Source organism: Chiroxiphia lanceolata, chromosome 12 (genome assembly GCF_009829145.1).
Source record: "Chiroxiphia lanceolata isolate bChiLan1 chromosome 12, bChiLan1.pri, whole genome shotgun sequence".
NCBI classification, from domain to species: Eukaryota; Metazoa; Chordata; class Aves; order Passeriformes; family Pipridae; genus Chiroxiphia; species Chiroxiphia lanceolata.
Genome location: NC_045648.1, coordinates 19007052 through 19023970, shown reverse-complemented (window position 1 = coordinate 19023970; position 16919 = coordinate 19007052). Strand labels below are relative to the sequence as shown.

General features: G+C 40.3%; 1 protein-coding gene across 2 annotated transcripts in view; it reads right to left on the bottom strand.

Moving 5' to 3' along the window:
- Window positions 1-16919, bottom strand: part of HERC1 (HECT and RLD domain containing E3 ubiquitin protein ligase family member 1) — a 112778-nt gene that overhangs the window by 63432 nt on the left and 32427 nt on the right. For both annotated transcript variants that reach the window (XM_032700294.1, XM_032700293.1), the window contains 16 exons: window positions 13838-14793; window positions 12561-12656; window positions 12070-12264; window positions 10264-10575; window positions 9501-9597; window positions 7853-7996; window positions 7177-7304; window positions 6550-6694; window positions 6285-6456; window positions 5065-5199; window positions 4174-4339; window positions 3479-3604; window positions 2042-2263; window positions 1090-1242; window positions 783-915; window positions 123-314 (listed from right to left, as the gene is read on the bottom strand). In XM_032700294.1, coding sequence (XP_032556185.1) covers window positions 123-314; window positions 783-915; window positions 1090-1242; window positions 2042-2263; window positions 3479-3604; window positions 4174-4339; window positions 5065-5199; window positions 6285-6456; window positions 6550-6694; window positions 7177-7304; window positions 7853-7996; window positions 9501-9597; window positions 10264-10575; window positions 12070-12264; window positions 12561-12656; window positions 13838-14767 — 3346 coding nt within the window. In that variant the 5' untranslated portion in view covers window positions 14768-14793. The remainder of the gene's footprint in view (window positions 1-122; window positions 315-782; window positions 916-1089; window positions 1243-2041; window positions 2264-3478; window positions 3605-4173; window positions 4340-5064; window positions 5200-6284; window positions 6457-6549; window positions 6695-7176; window positions 7305-7852; window positions 7997-9500; window positions 9598-10263; window positions 10576-12069; window positions 12265-12560; window positions 12657-13837; window positions 14794-16919) is intronic.

Sequence of the window (16919 nt, the reverse complement as noted above, 5' to 3'; positions counted from 1 at the left end):
GATGTAGCAAGATGCACAGCTTAAAAAATAAAAAAAAGCCATCTTAAAGGGAAAATTAAACTTCCACTACAAAAAGGTGCCATTCTTTACTTTTCAGATGAAAAGCATGCTATTACACTCACCATGAAGAGGCCACTGTAATTCTTGATCTTCCAGAAGGGCTGCAGCAGGCAACAGTCTGTTGAGACGATCTAAAGGTGGCAGCAGATCCAGCAGGTAACTCAGCAAGGGCCGGGCTACCGACACTGGCAGCAGCAGCAAGGAGTTGACAATCTGGGAGAGCATACTGCCAGCAGCTGAGACATAAATCACATCTGCAGGGGGGAAAGCAAAGCTGAATTACAGTTATACAGTTATATTCCTAGCACAACAAGGCCATTTAGCAAGTCAAAGAATTGCATAAAACACCTCAGCTTTCTCAAAATGTCTCCATGGCACATGCTGAATTGATGGGTTTAACAATTACTAATCTATTTTGTATTTTACTAACACACTTCTCAGTGATCACAAAACCAGCACTTTTTAAAAGAGAAATCTAGAATTAACAAAACTGCCTCTGTGCATTACTGTTTCAATGTCTTCTCCATTCTGTATTTTCCCTGTATGTCAAATGTTGCATCAAAAACATGAACCAGATGCTATCCCTGGGTAGACACCTAATCTCCTCTTTTGGGGGACACTTGGGATGTCCACTTTATGCAGATACAGGAAAAACAAGGTATTTTGTTATTCAAATCTAAGCTTACAGAGCCATCAATACTGATTTTTCCATGAAGATTTACCTCTCAGTTTTTCCCCAACACTACCATTCCAAGAGCTTTCCTTCAGCAGTGTTGCAGAACGGGAATAGATATCTGTGGCATGAGGCAACAAAAGCTGGAGGTGTTTGTGGAGCAGAGCCACACTGCTGGAATTCTAGAAGGAAACAAACCAACATAAGAATAATTCTGTAAATATATTTAAAGGGTTATTTAAATTAGTTTAGCTTTCAAATACTCAGATTTACAACAGGAACCTTACAACATTCTGATGCTTATGAATGCTGAATAAGTTTTTTCTCTCCTAAATGACAAAAATAAGGACACACACCTCACTGACACTGTTGATGTGGCAATAAGCCAGCAGCTGTTTCTGCAGTGAACATAAAAGTTCATGAAGATGAGCAGGTTGGCTGTTTTCTGATGATGATGTACCTAGTAAAAATTTATCACTGTTTTTTTCCAGTTCTCCAAAGGCTTGGTCCTATTAAGACAAAAAGGAGGGGGAGAAAAAGAACAATTAACTGTGCTTCAAATGCCATGAAACCTGACAATCATCTTAAAAAGAAACTTTTATTATCTTTACTATGTGCCAGTGGATCATGGGATAACCACAGCTAAAATTACACTTGTTTAGAAAGTCATAGTAGTGATTTTGATGGCTGTCAAGTGAACACTTCTCTTCTGAAAAGGTTTCTTTCAGAGGCAGCAATGTTTTTATTCAACTCCCCAAGGCTAACTGGGTGAAAAAACCCACTCCCTAACCTGGCCCCCAAATCACAGTATGCTAAAATAAGTAATAATTTTTAGGATCTGTTGGGGGCTGACGCATAAGATGTTCAGTCAGGTAATAAGCATAAGGTAATAACCCTAGTGAAGTTAATTAGACAGATTCATGCTCCTGGTGTCTGCCTATTGTTCCCTGGTGGCTGAGATTATACTGACTAAAAACATTCCATGCACTTCTTGTGTTACATTCTATCTGCCAAAAACTTGGAAGCCAAAGCAAGAGCAATAAAACAGTCTGATATGGAAGCAGCTGCAGTTACATAAGTCATCTTAAACAATAAATACCACTATAATAACACAAAAACCATATTGCTAGAGATGATTTAACTGATTTTAGTCCACTTCAGGACAAATACATATTGCACTGCTACTTTAGATAAAAGAAAAAGAGCACCATTTTCTTGAGATGGAGAAAAAAAAAACAACCCTTCTACGTATCCAAAATTCATTACAATTTTAAAAATAAATCAATTAATTACAAGGCCTATACATACTGTATAAAATCCCAAATTTCTCAGCAGAGTCTTCATTAAGATTTCAGCCAGGTGAGTGTCTGGGTGGCTGCTCTGCACAGCATATGTTTGATCAGAGAGGTTTCCATAGCTGATACACAGCGAGGAGGTTTCGGTGGTATCTGAGGGTGAGCTGTAGCCAAGCAGGGAAGCCACGTGGGTGTGATCCTGCAAGCTTGTCAGAATGATGTCCAACTGCATTCTCTAAAGAAAAATGTTTAAAGGCACAAAAAACACTGTTAATGAGGATAGAATAAATAAGGAGCTATGAAGGAAAAAGGATTAGATGTAGTTACAATTAAAATATTGTAATGGGACAGAGAAATAAGCTGGAGGACTTTTCCAAAAACCTCCAGGTTTTCCTGCAGATTTGTAGTATTAGAGAACAGATAAATATATCAATTAGATGACCATACCTAGTAATATCTGAGATTAAGAGGAAGATATTAGACACTGGACTAAATGCTTCCTCCAGTTTGCTGGAGTTATCTGATTATTTGGGGAGTTGGTGGGGGACACACCATTTTTCTAGGCTGCACATTGGAAAAAGGGCAAAAAGCAGAACAAGCACACATGAGACCAAGAGAGGTGGCAGATGCAGAGTAATGACCTTCACCTTCAGTGCTGCTCCCCACTGCTGCTGGTTCTGAATGCTGGAAAACCTAAACTTGTTTTGCCCTAGTAATTGTCACGGGGTTTAGTTCGTACCAATACTCATCTTCACAAATCTTTAGAAACTCAGAATCAGAAGATTCTGCTTCATAGTTTCAGTATCAAGTGTAAGCCAGTCTCTTCCTTAGTGTATAAAATACAGGACTTGAGCAGGATCCTGTGTGCACAGAACTGAACAGTACTTTTGCTCATTCTTTTAGTCTGAGACTACTGCTGAAGTTTCAGTTCCTACTGCTCTCAAGGACGGGAACAGATGTTCCTTGAATCTTTTTCCCTCCTTTTGTAGGATACTGGGCAACCATCCTAACCTGCATTAATTCCTGGTTTTTGCATTCAAGAAGGAAAAAGACAAAAGGAACATTGCAGTCATCTTTGCAAAGGAGGGTGAAATCCATGTAGCAAAAGCATTAGACAAGTATTCTTCACGGGAAATAATTTTCTGTTTCCAAGACATGTTAAATCTAAACAGTTAAATCCGAATTCAAAAATATCTGCTCTTTATACTTGTCTGGATATGCTGACACAGCAATTCCTAAGCAGCCAACATGCAGTGCTCCCTGTCTCACTGGACTCTGGTTTAGCCAGGCTACTCCAGGTTTTGTTATGCTGGGCTTTGCACTGCACCTCACCAGGAACGTGCTGGCACTCTGAAAACAAGGCTCACCTCAGTTCACAATGTTCCAGCAGAAAAAGCCAAAGCAAACCACAGCTGCTTTCAAAGCATGGCATATTTTTACCTGACCTTACCTGTCCTTTTGATAAGCTCTCCCATCTATCAGGACCTTGGGGGAGAAGGGAATGGAGCAATTCCATTCTCTCTCGCAGTGGAGGAAGCAGCATAGTTGCTCCTACTGACAGAGTCTCAATTACAACCTAAAATTAGAGCAGCAGAAAATACTTCTTCAGTAAGGAAGGAGGAGATAATCAACTCACCTGTATCTTTAAAAAACACAGCACATCACCCATGATATATCCAAAACATCTTGCTTAAATTGATTTAATATCAGAGTTCTATCTCACAATAGCACACTAATTTTTCATGTTGTGATGCAAAGACACGCAGTACATTGAAGAAGTGAAATAAGAGCAACAAAAGCTGCTGTTTCCTGTAAGAGTACATCTTAGGAGAATTACTCAACTGAGTTAATTACTCAATCCACAACACTAACATTTTAGGTTCATTATTGCAAGGAAGACTAATTTAAAAGGTACAAAATAAAGCAGCTTTTTGACATTCTTCTGCAAACATTCTCCTCTGCTGTCACATCATAAAACAGTGATGGTGACTGCAGTTTTTACCTGTCACGAGTAAAACCGCTAAGTCAGACTCATGTTTATCACAGTGCCAACTGCTGAAAGCCAGATATATCTCTAATTGCACAAAGAAAGAAAGAAGAGAGAGTAGCACAATTTTCACAGGCAAACAACAGAGCATGACTTACTTCCTGAATTTCATCAGGGACAGAAGAGTCCATCAGTCTAAACAAGAGATTTCGGAGAGGCCCAGCCTGGCGGCCCAGAATGCTGGTGGCTACACCCCCAGCCAGTGCAAGTGCAAGGTGATTAGAAAGTAGCTTCAGACACAATTTAAGAAAATTGTGATGTTCCCTGCAAAAAGAAATACATCCCTGTTAATCTCTCCTGCTCCCTTTTCACTTATTTGTGCACTAAGCTTTCAACTCGCCTTTGATATTTTGTACCAGAAAAGGTAAGTAAATTACAGCTGGGAGTTGGAAGAACCTCCTCTGAGAACCTTCTGCCAATGTGCTTAAAAGAACAAAAACCAAAACTAGAATGGAGAAGTGTCTTTGTGGACAATGGTTCCAAGAGGCATCCACTTTAGAAATGCAGTCCCATGAATCAGGAGGCAAAATCATCCAAAAATACACAAAGAGGCAAATGTATTATTCATAGAGAAGAAAAATAACTTTTAAGAAGTAATAAATGTAATCTTCTCTCAGAAGATTCAGGAGCACAAAAATTGGGTTAAAAACAAAAGGTCAGGGTATTAATTTCTAGTCTTTGTAAAAAACTTCTGAAAAACTGTTAAAGGAGTAAGAACTAACAAAGCAGAAACAGTAAATGCATTTCAACTACATAGAAAAATGTGTTTCAAAGGAAAACTCTGAAATAAAGCATTTAATTCAGTGCATAATGAAAATAAACTCCAGGCAAAAGATCCTGCTACGTTTGGGACACTGCAGAGCTCCTGAAGGAGCAAGGAAACCAGACTTATGCCTGTTAAAGAACACACTAACCAAGACTAAGCCAAGCTGCTGTAAAGAAAAACAAAATAATTATAAAAATCTGTAACAAGCACATGCTGTGTGTACCTTGAGGAAGGAAAAGGAAGAGGGGGGATTTCACTGTTGATTTTGTCACAGTAGTGCTCGAGGAAAGAGCGAAGATGGGAGAAGGTGCTTTCTTCCAGGTCTACGCAGTAGGGTCTGTGCCACGCCACAACCTGCCTGCAATCACAACCAAAGGAGATCACCCTCTGGAAATACTCCAACTGCTTCAATACATTAACAGCTCAAGCAGGTTCAACACACACTTAACCAGTGTTTTTCTTAGAACAAACCAATATGACTATGGCAGACTAACTTCCTGACCCTCGGGGGTATTTTCTGCTCTCTTCGCTGTAAAACTCTTTAGAAAAAACCATTCTAAAGAACAGGAACACCTACAATGCTATAAATATGAAGCCATATGTATTTAATCTGACTCGTGCAAAGGCTGCCCAGTACTCACAAAGCTGGTTTTAGTACAAATGTCAGATTACAGAGACCTTGACACAATGCAGGGAGAGCTCAGAAGCAGTAGTGCCTCTTAGTACCATTTAAGTCTCACTATTTTCTGAATTGATAGCTCCTGTGAAAACAGGGCACTTGAAATTCTTCTTGAATTATCTTCCAAATATTAAGCTTTTCTATCCCTTTGTGTTAGTTTATATGTAAAACTATACTGGTTCACTTCAATCACTTGCTCATGTCTTTGGTGTAACAAAGTGTTATTTCACTTATTGTACATTAATAACCAAACTATTTATTTAGGTACCTGGTTTCAGTTTAGGTTAACAGGTAACCATACAGAAATTTTTTAAGATGTTTAAATCTACCTCAGCAATTTGTCTGAACTTCCCCTTTCCCAAAGTCTCCTGCTTAGTGCACTTCTTGTTACACTACAGGAAACTTCCTAAGCCATAAGAAGTCCCTTCAGAAGTAAAAATAAATACTGAGTTGTTTCACCTCCCACTGCCTAACTTCTCAAAATTTTAGTAAACAGAGGTCTAACAGCAGGTAAGAAATCTTCATACACGAAGAACTAATACCCAAATCCTTGGTGCTGATATATTTTCACTTGCAACATGCAACAACTCGAGGAGAGGGAAGAGGAGAGGAGAGGAGGGAGGGAAGACTCTCCAGTCCAAAACATTACAAGCAGAATACTTGAAACACATGGTGTGGTTAACACCTTCAGGGAGTAGTTAAATGTATCCCAAAGTGGACTTGCATAAAAAGCAAATGATACCTGTCCTCAGTGTCATCGTTACCTGTCCCTTGGAAGAGCTGTCCAGGCAAGGCTATGGGATGTTCCTGCTGAGATTTGTTGGATTGCAACTCCATCTAAACCACTTACTTTCTTCGGTTTGGTGATGGGACCAGTGGAGTTTCCCTGCCCACACTGTCCCATTGAATTGTTACCCCAAGCATAAACTTCATTATCTATAAATGCAAACAGAGCAGAAAACAAAACCTGAATACAACCGCTTTTGGTCGAGAGGAGGACGATGTATTTTTACACCTTGCTGTTCTTACCATGAGAAAGTGCCAAGCAGTGACTGTCCCCAATGGAAATGTCCACTATCCTGGTGGCAGCCAGCTCCTCGATGAGTTTGGGTCTGAGAGCAGTGGCCTCCGAGGAGCCGCAGCCCAGGCAGGCCCCGCAGCCCCACGCGTACACCTGGAGCAAAGCAACACAACCACCCCAGCGTTTACCTCCAACATCTCCTCAGGGTTTCCACATTAGAAATAAAACTTTCAGTAACACCTATATTCTAAAATATACATACATTTTTAAAAAAAACCCCTATTAAATCACCTAATCACCTGAGTTGGTTCATGCATTAATTACAAGCATTTTGCTGCTTTTTGTTTCCTGGATCCAATTTGATTTTTACACTGGTTACTTTTATGAACCTAAAAATAACACACTTTCTGTGGCTAAGCAAGGATCTTGAAAAGTGTATTTTCACATAACTCTTCAGCACATTTTGAATTACTCCAGCACAGTAGAAACCTCAATCTCTAACCAAGAGCTTCACTGTTATTTAAGTACTAGTTGAACATTTTCTCAACAGTCAAAACAATAAAAGCTGAAGTAATGTGAACCCACAGCATCTTCACCAACTCTCATATTTGGAGTGAAAACTGGTTTTTGCCTACCTGCCCCGTTGACGTCAAGGCAAGTGAAGACTGGCTCCCAGCACAAACTTTTCGAATAAACATTCCTTGCAAGGCTTCTATAACTTTAGGTTTATATACCCTGTTTGTATCACCATGACCAAGTTTGCCTACAAAAGGAGGAAACACAACTGCAAGGTATTTTCCATGGATAAATAACAATCAGAAGTATCCCACAAAGAATTCCTTTTGGATAACCAAAAATATCAGAGTGGATTTTTAAAATTAAAACCTGTTACAATTTTTACAAAACCTATTCTCTTTCAATTACAGTCTCAAGGAAATACATATTTGTGACAGTGCATTTTAAAATTGAAATATTAATCCCAGGCAGTTAAAAATGCAACAGTTTCTAGGATGTGAATAGCTACTGTCATATCACCAGGGAATTTATTTCAAAGTTATCAGCACAGCATTTTCATTTGAATTGTTCATGCATTCACTGAGTTTTCTGCTCTGTGAAACCCCTCCCCTCCCCTAATCCTTTTTAAACTCCATAATCTTGCAGTCAAACTTCAAATACTGTATTTAGATGTTATAAGAATCCTTTTCTTGTACAGTTACCAAACAAAAACCAGAACCAAAGTGCAAGGAGCACTGAAACTCTGAGCTAGATGGAATAACACAAAATTACCACCAAAATGGTACTTTTACCTACCATTGTCTCCTCCTCCAAATGACCACACCGTTCTCCCATCTTTGGACAGAGCTATGGTGTGTGAACTGCCACAGGAGACCTCTCCCACATTGCTGATATCTTTTACCAGAGTTGGAATGTTGCGGCTGTTGCTGTCACCGTGACCTATGGAAAAAAAGCAACACGTGTTTTCCTTTTGTCAACCTTTAAGTTCTATTTATCTTTTGCAATCATAAAGATTCTGCGAATCCCACGTGTTCTGTGCTCATCACAAACGACAACTTCTGCCCACTTTGTGGAAAGATTCATAGACAGGTTTGGAAGCCACCTGTGGTAAAGGTGCCACTGAATCCTAGGGCTATTTTCTAGCTCGCTGAAAAACAAAATAAGGAATTACCAGTACAAGTGCCTTTAACAGCAGTTGATTAGGCAGCTATACCTCCTAACAGTGGGCAGCAGGTCTCCTGAGCAGCAAGGGAAGCTGCAATAAGGGCACACTGTCACTATTGTCACTACTGCACAGACAAATCACAGCAGCACCACAGCTGGCTGGGGACAGTCACAGCCCTAACTGGGCCTTTCTGCAGAAACCAGACATTACAGTATCTCCTACTCCAGAAAATGTTTCATCTCTAAGAAACTACAGAAATTCTGCAGATATGGAAGAAAAACGGAGAAGAGGGGGAAAAGAACAGTCCATCCAAAACTGATTAAATATGAACAACGTACTGAGACCTAATAAATGTCACCTTTTATCTGCGCACTGGAACTCACCATTGCACGCTCCAAGACCCCCAAAGCACATCAAAACTCCATGTCAAGGAGAATATTTCCACATTTCCCACCAAAGCTGTAAGCTAAACCTCTAACCCAGTGTTCTTTTCTCCCAGCAGGGAGAGGCTCAGCACCTCCACTGATTACCTTGGAAAACTGTGACAATTTAAGCTGTAAAACACTGTCCTCGTCTTCTGCCCTGTCATTTACTTGCTCTCACCCCTCTATACTTGGTGATGGTCACATTCAGAGTAAAGACGACAGAAAGGAACTAAACTTGAAGCAACTTGCCCAACTTGAAGCAATTTTCTATGCAAAACCTGCTGGTTCAACTGAGCCTGCTGGAGAAGGTGTTTCCCACCAGGCACAGCAGCTGTACAGCAAAGGTGACCAGACAGACACAGCAACTTGCAGCAAACAGTAACACTGGCTTTTTGTTTCAGTTAAATTGCATTTTTAAGATGCATTAAGGTAAAAGGACATTAAGCCAATCTGGCAAACAATGTAAAGTATGCTGATTATTAAAATGAGACCCTTGATACTATTAGCCAGGTATTCCTGACTGTTCAAAGAACTATCCTCCCACCACACTAGAATTCCAGTTTATTTAAAATGTCTACTGTTTACATTTCAGTAGCATTAGCAATCATACGTAGACTTATAAATAAAAGCAACCTCTCCTGAAATTAAAAATATTTTTAACAAATTCTTTGTAAAATTAACTGCATTAAAAGTTTTTAAGAGTCTCTGCACTAGTCACCTATATGCACACACCTGCATTATGTGTGTATGTGTATTTAGAGTGGACAGTCAGAGAACAAGGCAAATAAATGTACAGAATCATTACCAGACACAGACATTCTTCCAAAAGCATCCCCTGAAATGTTAAACTTACCCAGTCTCCCGAAGTCTCCCTCTCCCCACGTATAGAGCTCCCCATCCTCTGTGACAGCAGCACTGTGCCTGTACCCCGCTGACACACAGACAACCACCTGCATCACAGGCAAAAAGAAAGATTCACTTTTTACACAAACCAAACAGGAAGTCTGAAAGCTTCTGAGAGTCAAGCTTCAGAAGCAGTCTATGCAAATTAACTTGTTCATTCATGTGGATCAAATCCACACACAAGTGAACCTCTGCAATCTTTTCTATTTCTTATTTGGTTAGTAGAAATAAATACATAAAAAGGCAAGTTTCTATATAAAACTGCTAATGATTTCTTTATCAGGCAGCTTTAACATGATGATATCCTGGTCTTACAGGAGAAAAAAGAAGCATCAGTGGATGTTTAGGACACTGGTCAAAACACAGACAGACAGGGAGAAGAAGGCCTTGCAAGACAACACAGAACCACTTCCCAAATGAAGCCACTAAGGAGTTGTAAGTCAAAGTCCTGATGTTGCAGTACCAAAAGCAACTCTCTCCTTCCCGGAATGTTTTACTCTTAAGACTATGAGAAGGTTTCCTGACAATGGCATTGTCCACACCACAAGCTAGAGGCAACCACAAGTTCTAGTGTTTTGCTGAAAGCAGACCCAGCTTCAAAGAGAGGTCTAGAAAAACACACAACTTCTTCTTAAGATTTTATATATTTCATATTTTACACAACATCACAACTGAACAGAACAAAAATAGGTGTTCTACTGTACCAAACATACCTTTCCTTGCAGGGGACCCTGAATAAGTTTGGGATATTTCTGAGTTGAACTATTTCCATGTCCCAGCTTTCCATAGTCACCATCACCCCAGCTGAAGACTTCCCCTTCTGTTGTAAATGCTAAAGTGTGGCCATCGGATCCTTTTGAAGATGACACCTTTTTAATAGATCTATGAGGTTCAAAAGTCAGTTTTTTCAGTGTGGACTGATTATTGGAGTCACCCAGTCCGAGTCTCCCATAACTGCCTTTCCCACAGGCTCTGACAGAACCATCCGTAGAAATGACAAAGGTACAATATTGTCCAGCTTCAATCTACAAAGAAAAGGTTAAAATAGTGAAACACAGAGATCAGATAAATGCAAAATTCACATACAGGTCTAGAAGCTTGTATTTTTTTAACAGTATGTCAGGTTTCTTTATATGACCTTTCCATACAACATAATGTAAAAACATTGGGCTGCATTCAGATTTCCAAAAGTCACAGAGGGAAATTTTAATTTGTTAAGAGCAAAACCAAAAAGTAACAGCTTGATACAGCACTGTAGGTCTGGCTTAATTTTAACCAGTACCAAGTGATAACATTACACAAATAAGGTAAATGCTAAAACTCCATTCTCATTTGACACTATACATTTTAACGACATAAACATCAAAGAAATAAGACTAAAAGTTTTTAAGAGACTAAGAACTTGTCTCTATTGGAAAGTCACAGCTCAGCTGACGAATGACCCAACAGCAAACCAACTAACCCAGCAATAATTTGCTACAAGAATCTTTAAGTGCAAAGCAGGTTCAAATCTGAAGCAAAAAGGCACATATAAAACAGCCCCACAGAGGTGTCAGACTGCACAGCCACAACCCTATTTACTGGGAATTAACATCCAGACAACCCTAAAACAATTATCAATTGTTTGATTAATTAACAATTATCGGTTGTTTTAGCTAGAAAGCTAAAGAAAAAAATCTTTATCTCAGTGGAAAAAAAAAATCACATAAATATGTTAGAGAGGTGTATACTGTATTAATAAAAGAGTAACCCACTCATTGACATCCCACTTTTGTGTATGAGTGTTTTGGAAGTTTTCTGAATGCATAAACTTCTTCATGATGCCCAGCCCTGCAGTCCACTGGCACATCAAATATATCAGTGACGTCAATAGAAACAACTGCAGAAAAGGCACCTGAATTGTCTAGTGACCAAAAAGTGCTTTTACTTGAGTCAACACTGCAAAGCCGATGTAGTAACAGAAAAGCAAACTATTATATCCTGTGCCATGCATCAACAAAAGTGCTCAGTTTCAATGGCAGAATCTGTGACTGGGAGCAGAAGAGCATGTACACTCATTTTCAGAGAGCTAATTAAGGTTGCTGTGTCAGCAGTTAGCTCAGTCTGGACTTTTAAACTGGGTGACCTTGGTGTGAAAACCACCAAAGGAAAAGAAGACTGAATAGTTAAGGCACCTTTTAAGCAACAGTAAAAAAATCCAAACCAAAACCAAAGAAACACCACTAAAAAAAACCTCCAGGTAAACAAACTTGTCTCTGCCGACCAAGTTAGGTAATTCAGTCGTTCTTGTTACATGGATATTTATCTGTGGGTGTCAATAAAAACAAAACGAAATGTTTCTTCCAGGTATCAATAAAAGCAGTGAGATACTTTCAGTCCAGTAACTTGTGTGATCAGTTCTGAGCATCAGACCTTCATTACAAGCTGACACTCAGAAATAAAGCCCCATTTCTCAGTTTCACACTGTAGCTGTGAAGCTGCTGCATGTCACATAATGTACCACCAGAAATGTCACTTACTGTCTGTGCATCAGAAAAACTTGGAGCGAGCTTGGGTTGAAGTATTTTCTCCTGAGTACCTTCCACCAGCTGATGACTGCTGTTACTGCCCCAAACATACACCTCACAGGTCTCAGACACAATGGGAGCATCCCCAGTTTGGATGCTGTCAGGGCTGGCACATGTCCTGGAATAGTCTGAAGCCATTCGACACACCTGTGAAAACAAGCAGCACTTGATGTTTCTTTCCCCACAGTCACAATGTTTAATGCACATTTAACTGCCCCCCCTCAATATGATCCTCTGCCTAAAATACAAATCCCCATCACCACATCATGAGCTTGCCCAAGTGACTTTGTTTCGTTACATCTTAGTTTTTCACAGGTTTTTGTCCCCTCTTCTACTCCAGAGTAACTCAGCCAAGAGTGGGCTGCACCCCACGTTCACACCGAGCCCATGAGTGAGGGGGAAGGAAAATACAATTACCTTACATGTTTTTTCCCAAGACATACCTCTTCAAATAAACACAGAGCTGCCTCATACAGGGAGCACAAGCCATCGGATGTTCTGGTTGGCTCCCTCCATTGACTTCGGTCAGCGGACGAGCCCTACAACATTCAAATGTTGTTATTGTGACAAACATACTCCCAGACAGCAACAGGGCACCTGTGCAAAATACATCAGGGATTTGGGCTCTTTTTTATAAGCAGAAGTACACCACCTTTTCCTGAGCTGTGACATCTGCACACACTTCAGGAAAACAAAGATGTCAAAAGTGCTACTTAAACATTCTTACTGATTGGTTTTTGTGAAAATATCTGTGTTCAGAGTTAATTTCTCCTAATACTGTTTTGTTCTGAAATGCATGTTATTTGTGTTCAAAGTGATAATTATTAAAAAATGACTAATCATAATTAATTTTATCTTTATGTATCTTCCATCTTTTGGACTCTAATTTCATACCTAGCCTAAAACCAGCCACAAACAAAGCTGTCCATCAGGACATACAATCCAATTCAGATACTGCCACTGTCATGCTCTTCTCATGGTCCCCATTCTTTAGCATTTTTTAGATTTTAAAAATCACGTTTCTTAACGAGCAATACAAGCCTGAGGAGAAAAGAATGACCAACTTGAGGGAAAGTCATTCTCTGTTTCAGTCTGAGCATATGAGGCAGAAGTTTGCCACAGCTTCTGATTGCACACTGTGCCACAATTTCATAGCTTTGGAAGCTAGGACCAGAAGTACTCAACACATACAACAGTGTGCCACACTTCCATTTTAGCTCATTTTCTTATCAAATTAATTTCTGAGCAGCAGCAAAAATGCTGAACATCCCCAAGATGTATAAGCAGAGGTCCAAGTGAAGTGGGGAGCAGGAATGTCCAATAAAAATAACTGAACAGGAAACAAGGTGTATGGCAAAACTGTGAATTTCAAGTCAGAAAAACAGTTCCATACTTGGTAACTTTTTTGCTGTGCATTTCAATGTACAAGTGCAAGTGGATCAAGTATGTCCTTGATTCTTTCCCTGAAGTTAAAGCACAATGACTAAAGTGACAACACAGGGGCTGGTTTGCTGTTCCATCTTTACCTGTGAGGAAACGGGTGGGCAGGAAGGGGGGAAAAGAGTTGATGGGCAACAAAGGAAATACTGAGGGGAAAAATTCACAAAAAAACCCTTTTTTTAAACACATTGAGCAAACTGGCTTTCAGTCTTGAGGAACTATTTAGTTAAGAATGCAAGCACATTGCAGTGCAGACAAGCCAAAGCTGGTCTGTGCCTACCAGAGACCGTCGCATCTGTGTCAATATGCTCATGAAGCAATCAAAGCTGATCATCCCCTCTGGACTTTGCAGCAGCTTGCTTTTCTCCATGGTGTTCACCACAGCTGAGGCACCCAAAGCCATCTCTATCCACTCCAGAAGGTATCTCAAGGCACCTCGCTGGGCAGCCAGACCAAGCAGCAGCTCCGAAGCTAATCTGCGACCTAACGTATCCGCCCCAGAGTTCGGGATCGTGACTCCCTTGAGAAACGTCGTGACTTGTGACAAACAGTCCAAACCCATGGGTGGAATCTTGCTTTCATTGGCTAGAGACAAGGGTGGCAGGGAGCTGACCACCTCTATGGCAGTGTGGATGACGTCGTTGCAGAGGCTGAGGCCGGGCCCCGCCGCCGGCATCATCCAGCTCTGCCTGAGCAGGGCGAAGAGCAGGCTCAGCCCAGTCCGGACCCCCATCTCGATGAGCGCGTCCGTGCTCGACCGGGGCCGCTCGCTGACCGAGTGCACGTCTGTGGAGCCAGAGTTGCTCTCTGGGGAGTGCTGCTGCTGCTTCACCTTCCCCTTGTCGTGGTATTTGTTAGAAAGTGCATAGAAGACGCGCTGCAGCACCAGGAGACGCTTCCGCAGCGCTCCGGCAAACGGAGAGTCTGAGCACACCATCTTTGCCAGAGCCAGCTGGCTGCTAAGAAGGGCATCCAGGTAGTGGTCCTGTTCATCACTAGAGAGAGATTCCCGCTCAAAATCTGGTAACTGAGGTCCTTTGAGGCACAGAACCTGCTGGGGCAATGGCACTACTTCTTTATTGCTCACTAACTTAGCGTACAAGACAGACACTCCCTCCCTTGTGGCAATAGATTCACTGTCTTCGGTGATCCAAGAGCTGTTGAGATGCTCAAGCCATTTCAGCTTCACTGGTGGGACCATAGCTGCCATGCTGGGTCACTCCTTTGCCATTAGTCCTGAGGATGGAAACAACTGTCAACAGGTGGGCAACATCATCTACAGATCTTACTGCTCACGGCAGGACAAATCCTAATAATCCCTGCAGAAAGTAAGCACCAAAAGATCGGTCACCAAGAATGACCAAGGTTTCCCCATTTTACCCATGTGTTTGTAAAACTTCCTTAACGTGACGTAAGAATTTTAGTGGAAGTCTGCATTTTCTAAACCCATATAGAGGCAAACATTCACACAAAGCTTAATTTTGCTACGCTTCAATGGAAATACAATTGAAAAAAACAATCTTGTCTTCAGAGACAGCAAAATGGAGGATAAAGACTTAAGAAAACCCCACAACATGACACACAAGTGAATAGAGTACCAGAGTTACAATAACCATGTTACAATAAACAACATTACTAATTCAGGCCATAGCTAAGGGCTCAACCTGTCAAACACATTTTAAGTGCTCCTGTCACAAGCCACTCTTTCCCCTTTCTGAAGACACCTCCTTAAAACCCACGGCAGAGTGTTAATGGCAACCAGGACAGATGGCTGGACTGCTCGAGTGGCACAGTCTGTCAGTGCTATTCACTCAGAGAACAGGCTCCCCAGAGCCAAATGCACAATACAACTATTGACAAGGAAATTTACAGCATCAAAAATTATGTATTACATTACATGAATGTAATGTGTGATGTAGGAGAGCACTTAATAATGAAGCAACACTGGTTTACCAGGAAGGGTCAAACTGGTTGCCAAACCAACCTGACAGCTTATGACATTCCTTCAAATCAAAGACATCAAGGAATTTGATATATTTTTTCTTTCCTGTTGAAAATTTCAGGGAAAAAACCCCCAACTCATTATAAATCATGACAGTTTTATGTGGATTCAATCAAAATCAATGAAACATTATGATGAAATTACTACAAAATTCCTGGGAATCCTATGGTGAAAGTGGGAATTCCTCACCACACAGGTTTTTTTTGGCTAGTACCAGCTCCTGGAATACAACCCTTCTGACTTTTGCACTGTGTGAACTCAAGTCAACTTTAGCTGAATGGACAGATCCCTTTTCCCCTTGTTATTCCCTGGAGAGAGGTCAAAGGGTCTGAGCTCTACACAGGAGGTCTCAAACCTCACTTACAAACTCCACCTATGAAACTTGAATGCTTTGCTATTAAATCACCTGCAATTTAACTTCTAGGTGACAAGTATTTTCAAGGTTTACAACTGATTAGCCAGGATTGCACCTTTTGTTCACTGGTTTAAAATTCAAAACCTAAAATAAATCAAGAGATGGAAAAGTCACACTTTAATTACAGAATATCAAACTTTTTTGGAAGTTAATCTGAGTGCATCAACTTTCAAGCTGAACAAGGTAGTAAGTCCTCTTTGATCACTTCAGAAGGGAGAATATAGTGCTGGAAAAGGAGGTCATTTTCTCTGCCTCCTTCAGGACAACATCCCATGGACAGTATGGAAATGTGCACGTGGCCTGGTGGTTCCACAGGGCTCAGTCACCACAAACCTCTAAACCATTCTAATCAAAATGGAAAGTGTGAGCTGTTCATAAAAAAACATCAGAAGGGCATCTTGTATATTCAAAAGATTTCAGCCTTTTTTAAGTAAATGATATTTTAATTAACTACTTCTAAAAATTCAGTTTACTGAAGAACCATATGCTGTGAAGATAAAATTTGAAAGTAAAATGGGGGAAAAGTCAAGTTAGCTTTTATTTAAGTTCTGAGAGATCTTCTCTATCTTGAAAACGACGTAATATTTTGATGAATAAGTTGGTAAAACAGTGACAGCAAAAAGTATAGAGGTACCTCTGTACTAAGTTTCTAATGGAAATGGCAAACCCTTTTGAGATGGAATACAAATAAAATGGAATACAAAATGGAATAAATTCTGATACACAACACAGAGGAATTCTCTTGTCTTAAGCTGTCATTCTACCAGGAAAACATGTATTTCAGGTTAAGAAAAAAATCTTCTCTGAAAAGATTCATATCACAAAAATAAATCTTAAGTAATCTGCATCAAGAACACAAAGTGATTTTTTTTCCCTATTTTTCAAAAGTTGAGAGTCACAAAGGTTATTAATCGCTTTTTAATCTTTTAAACCACAGCTATAGGT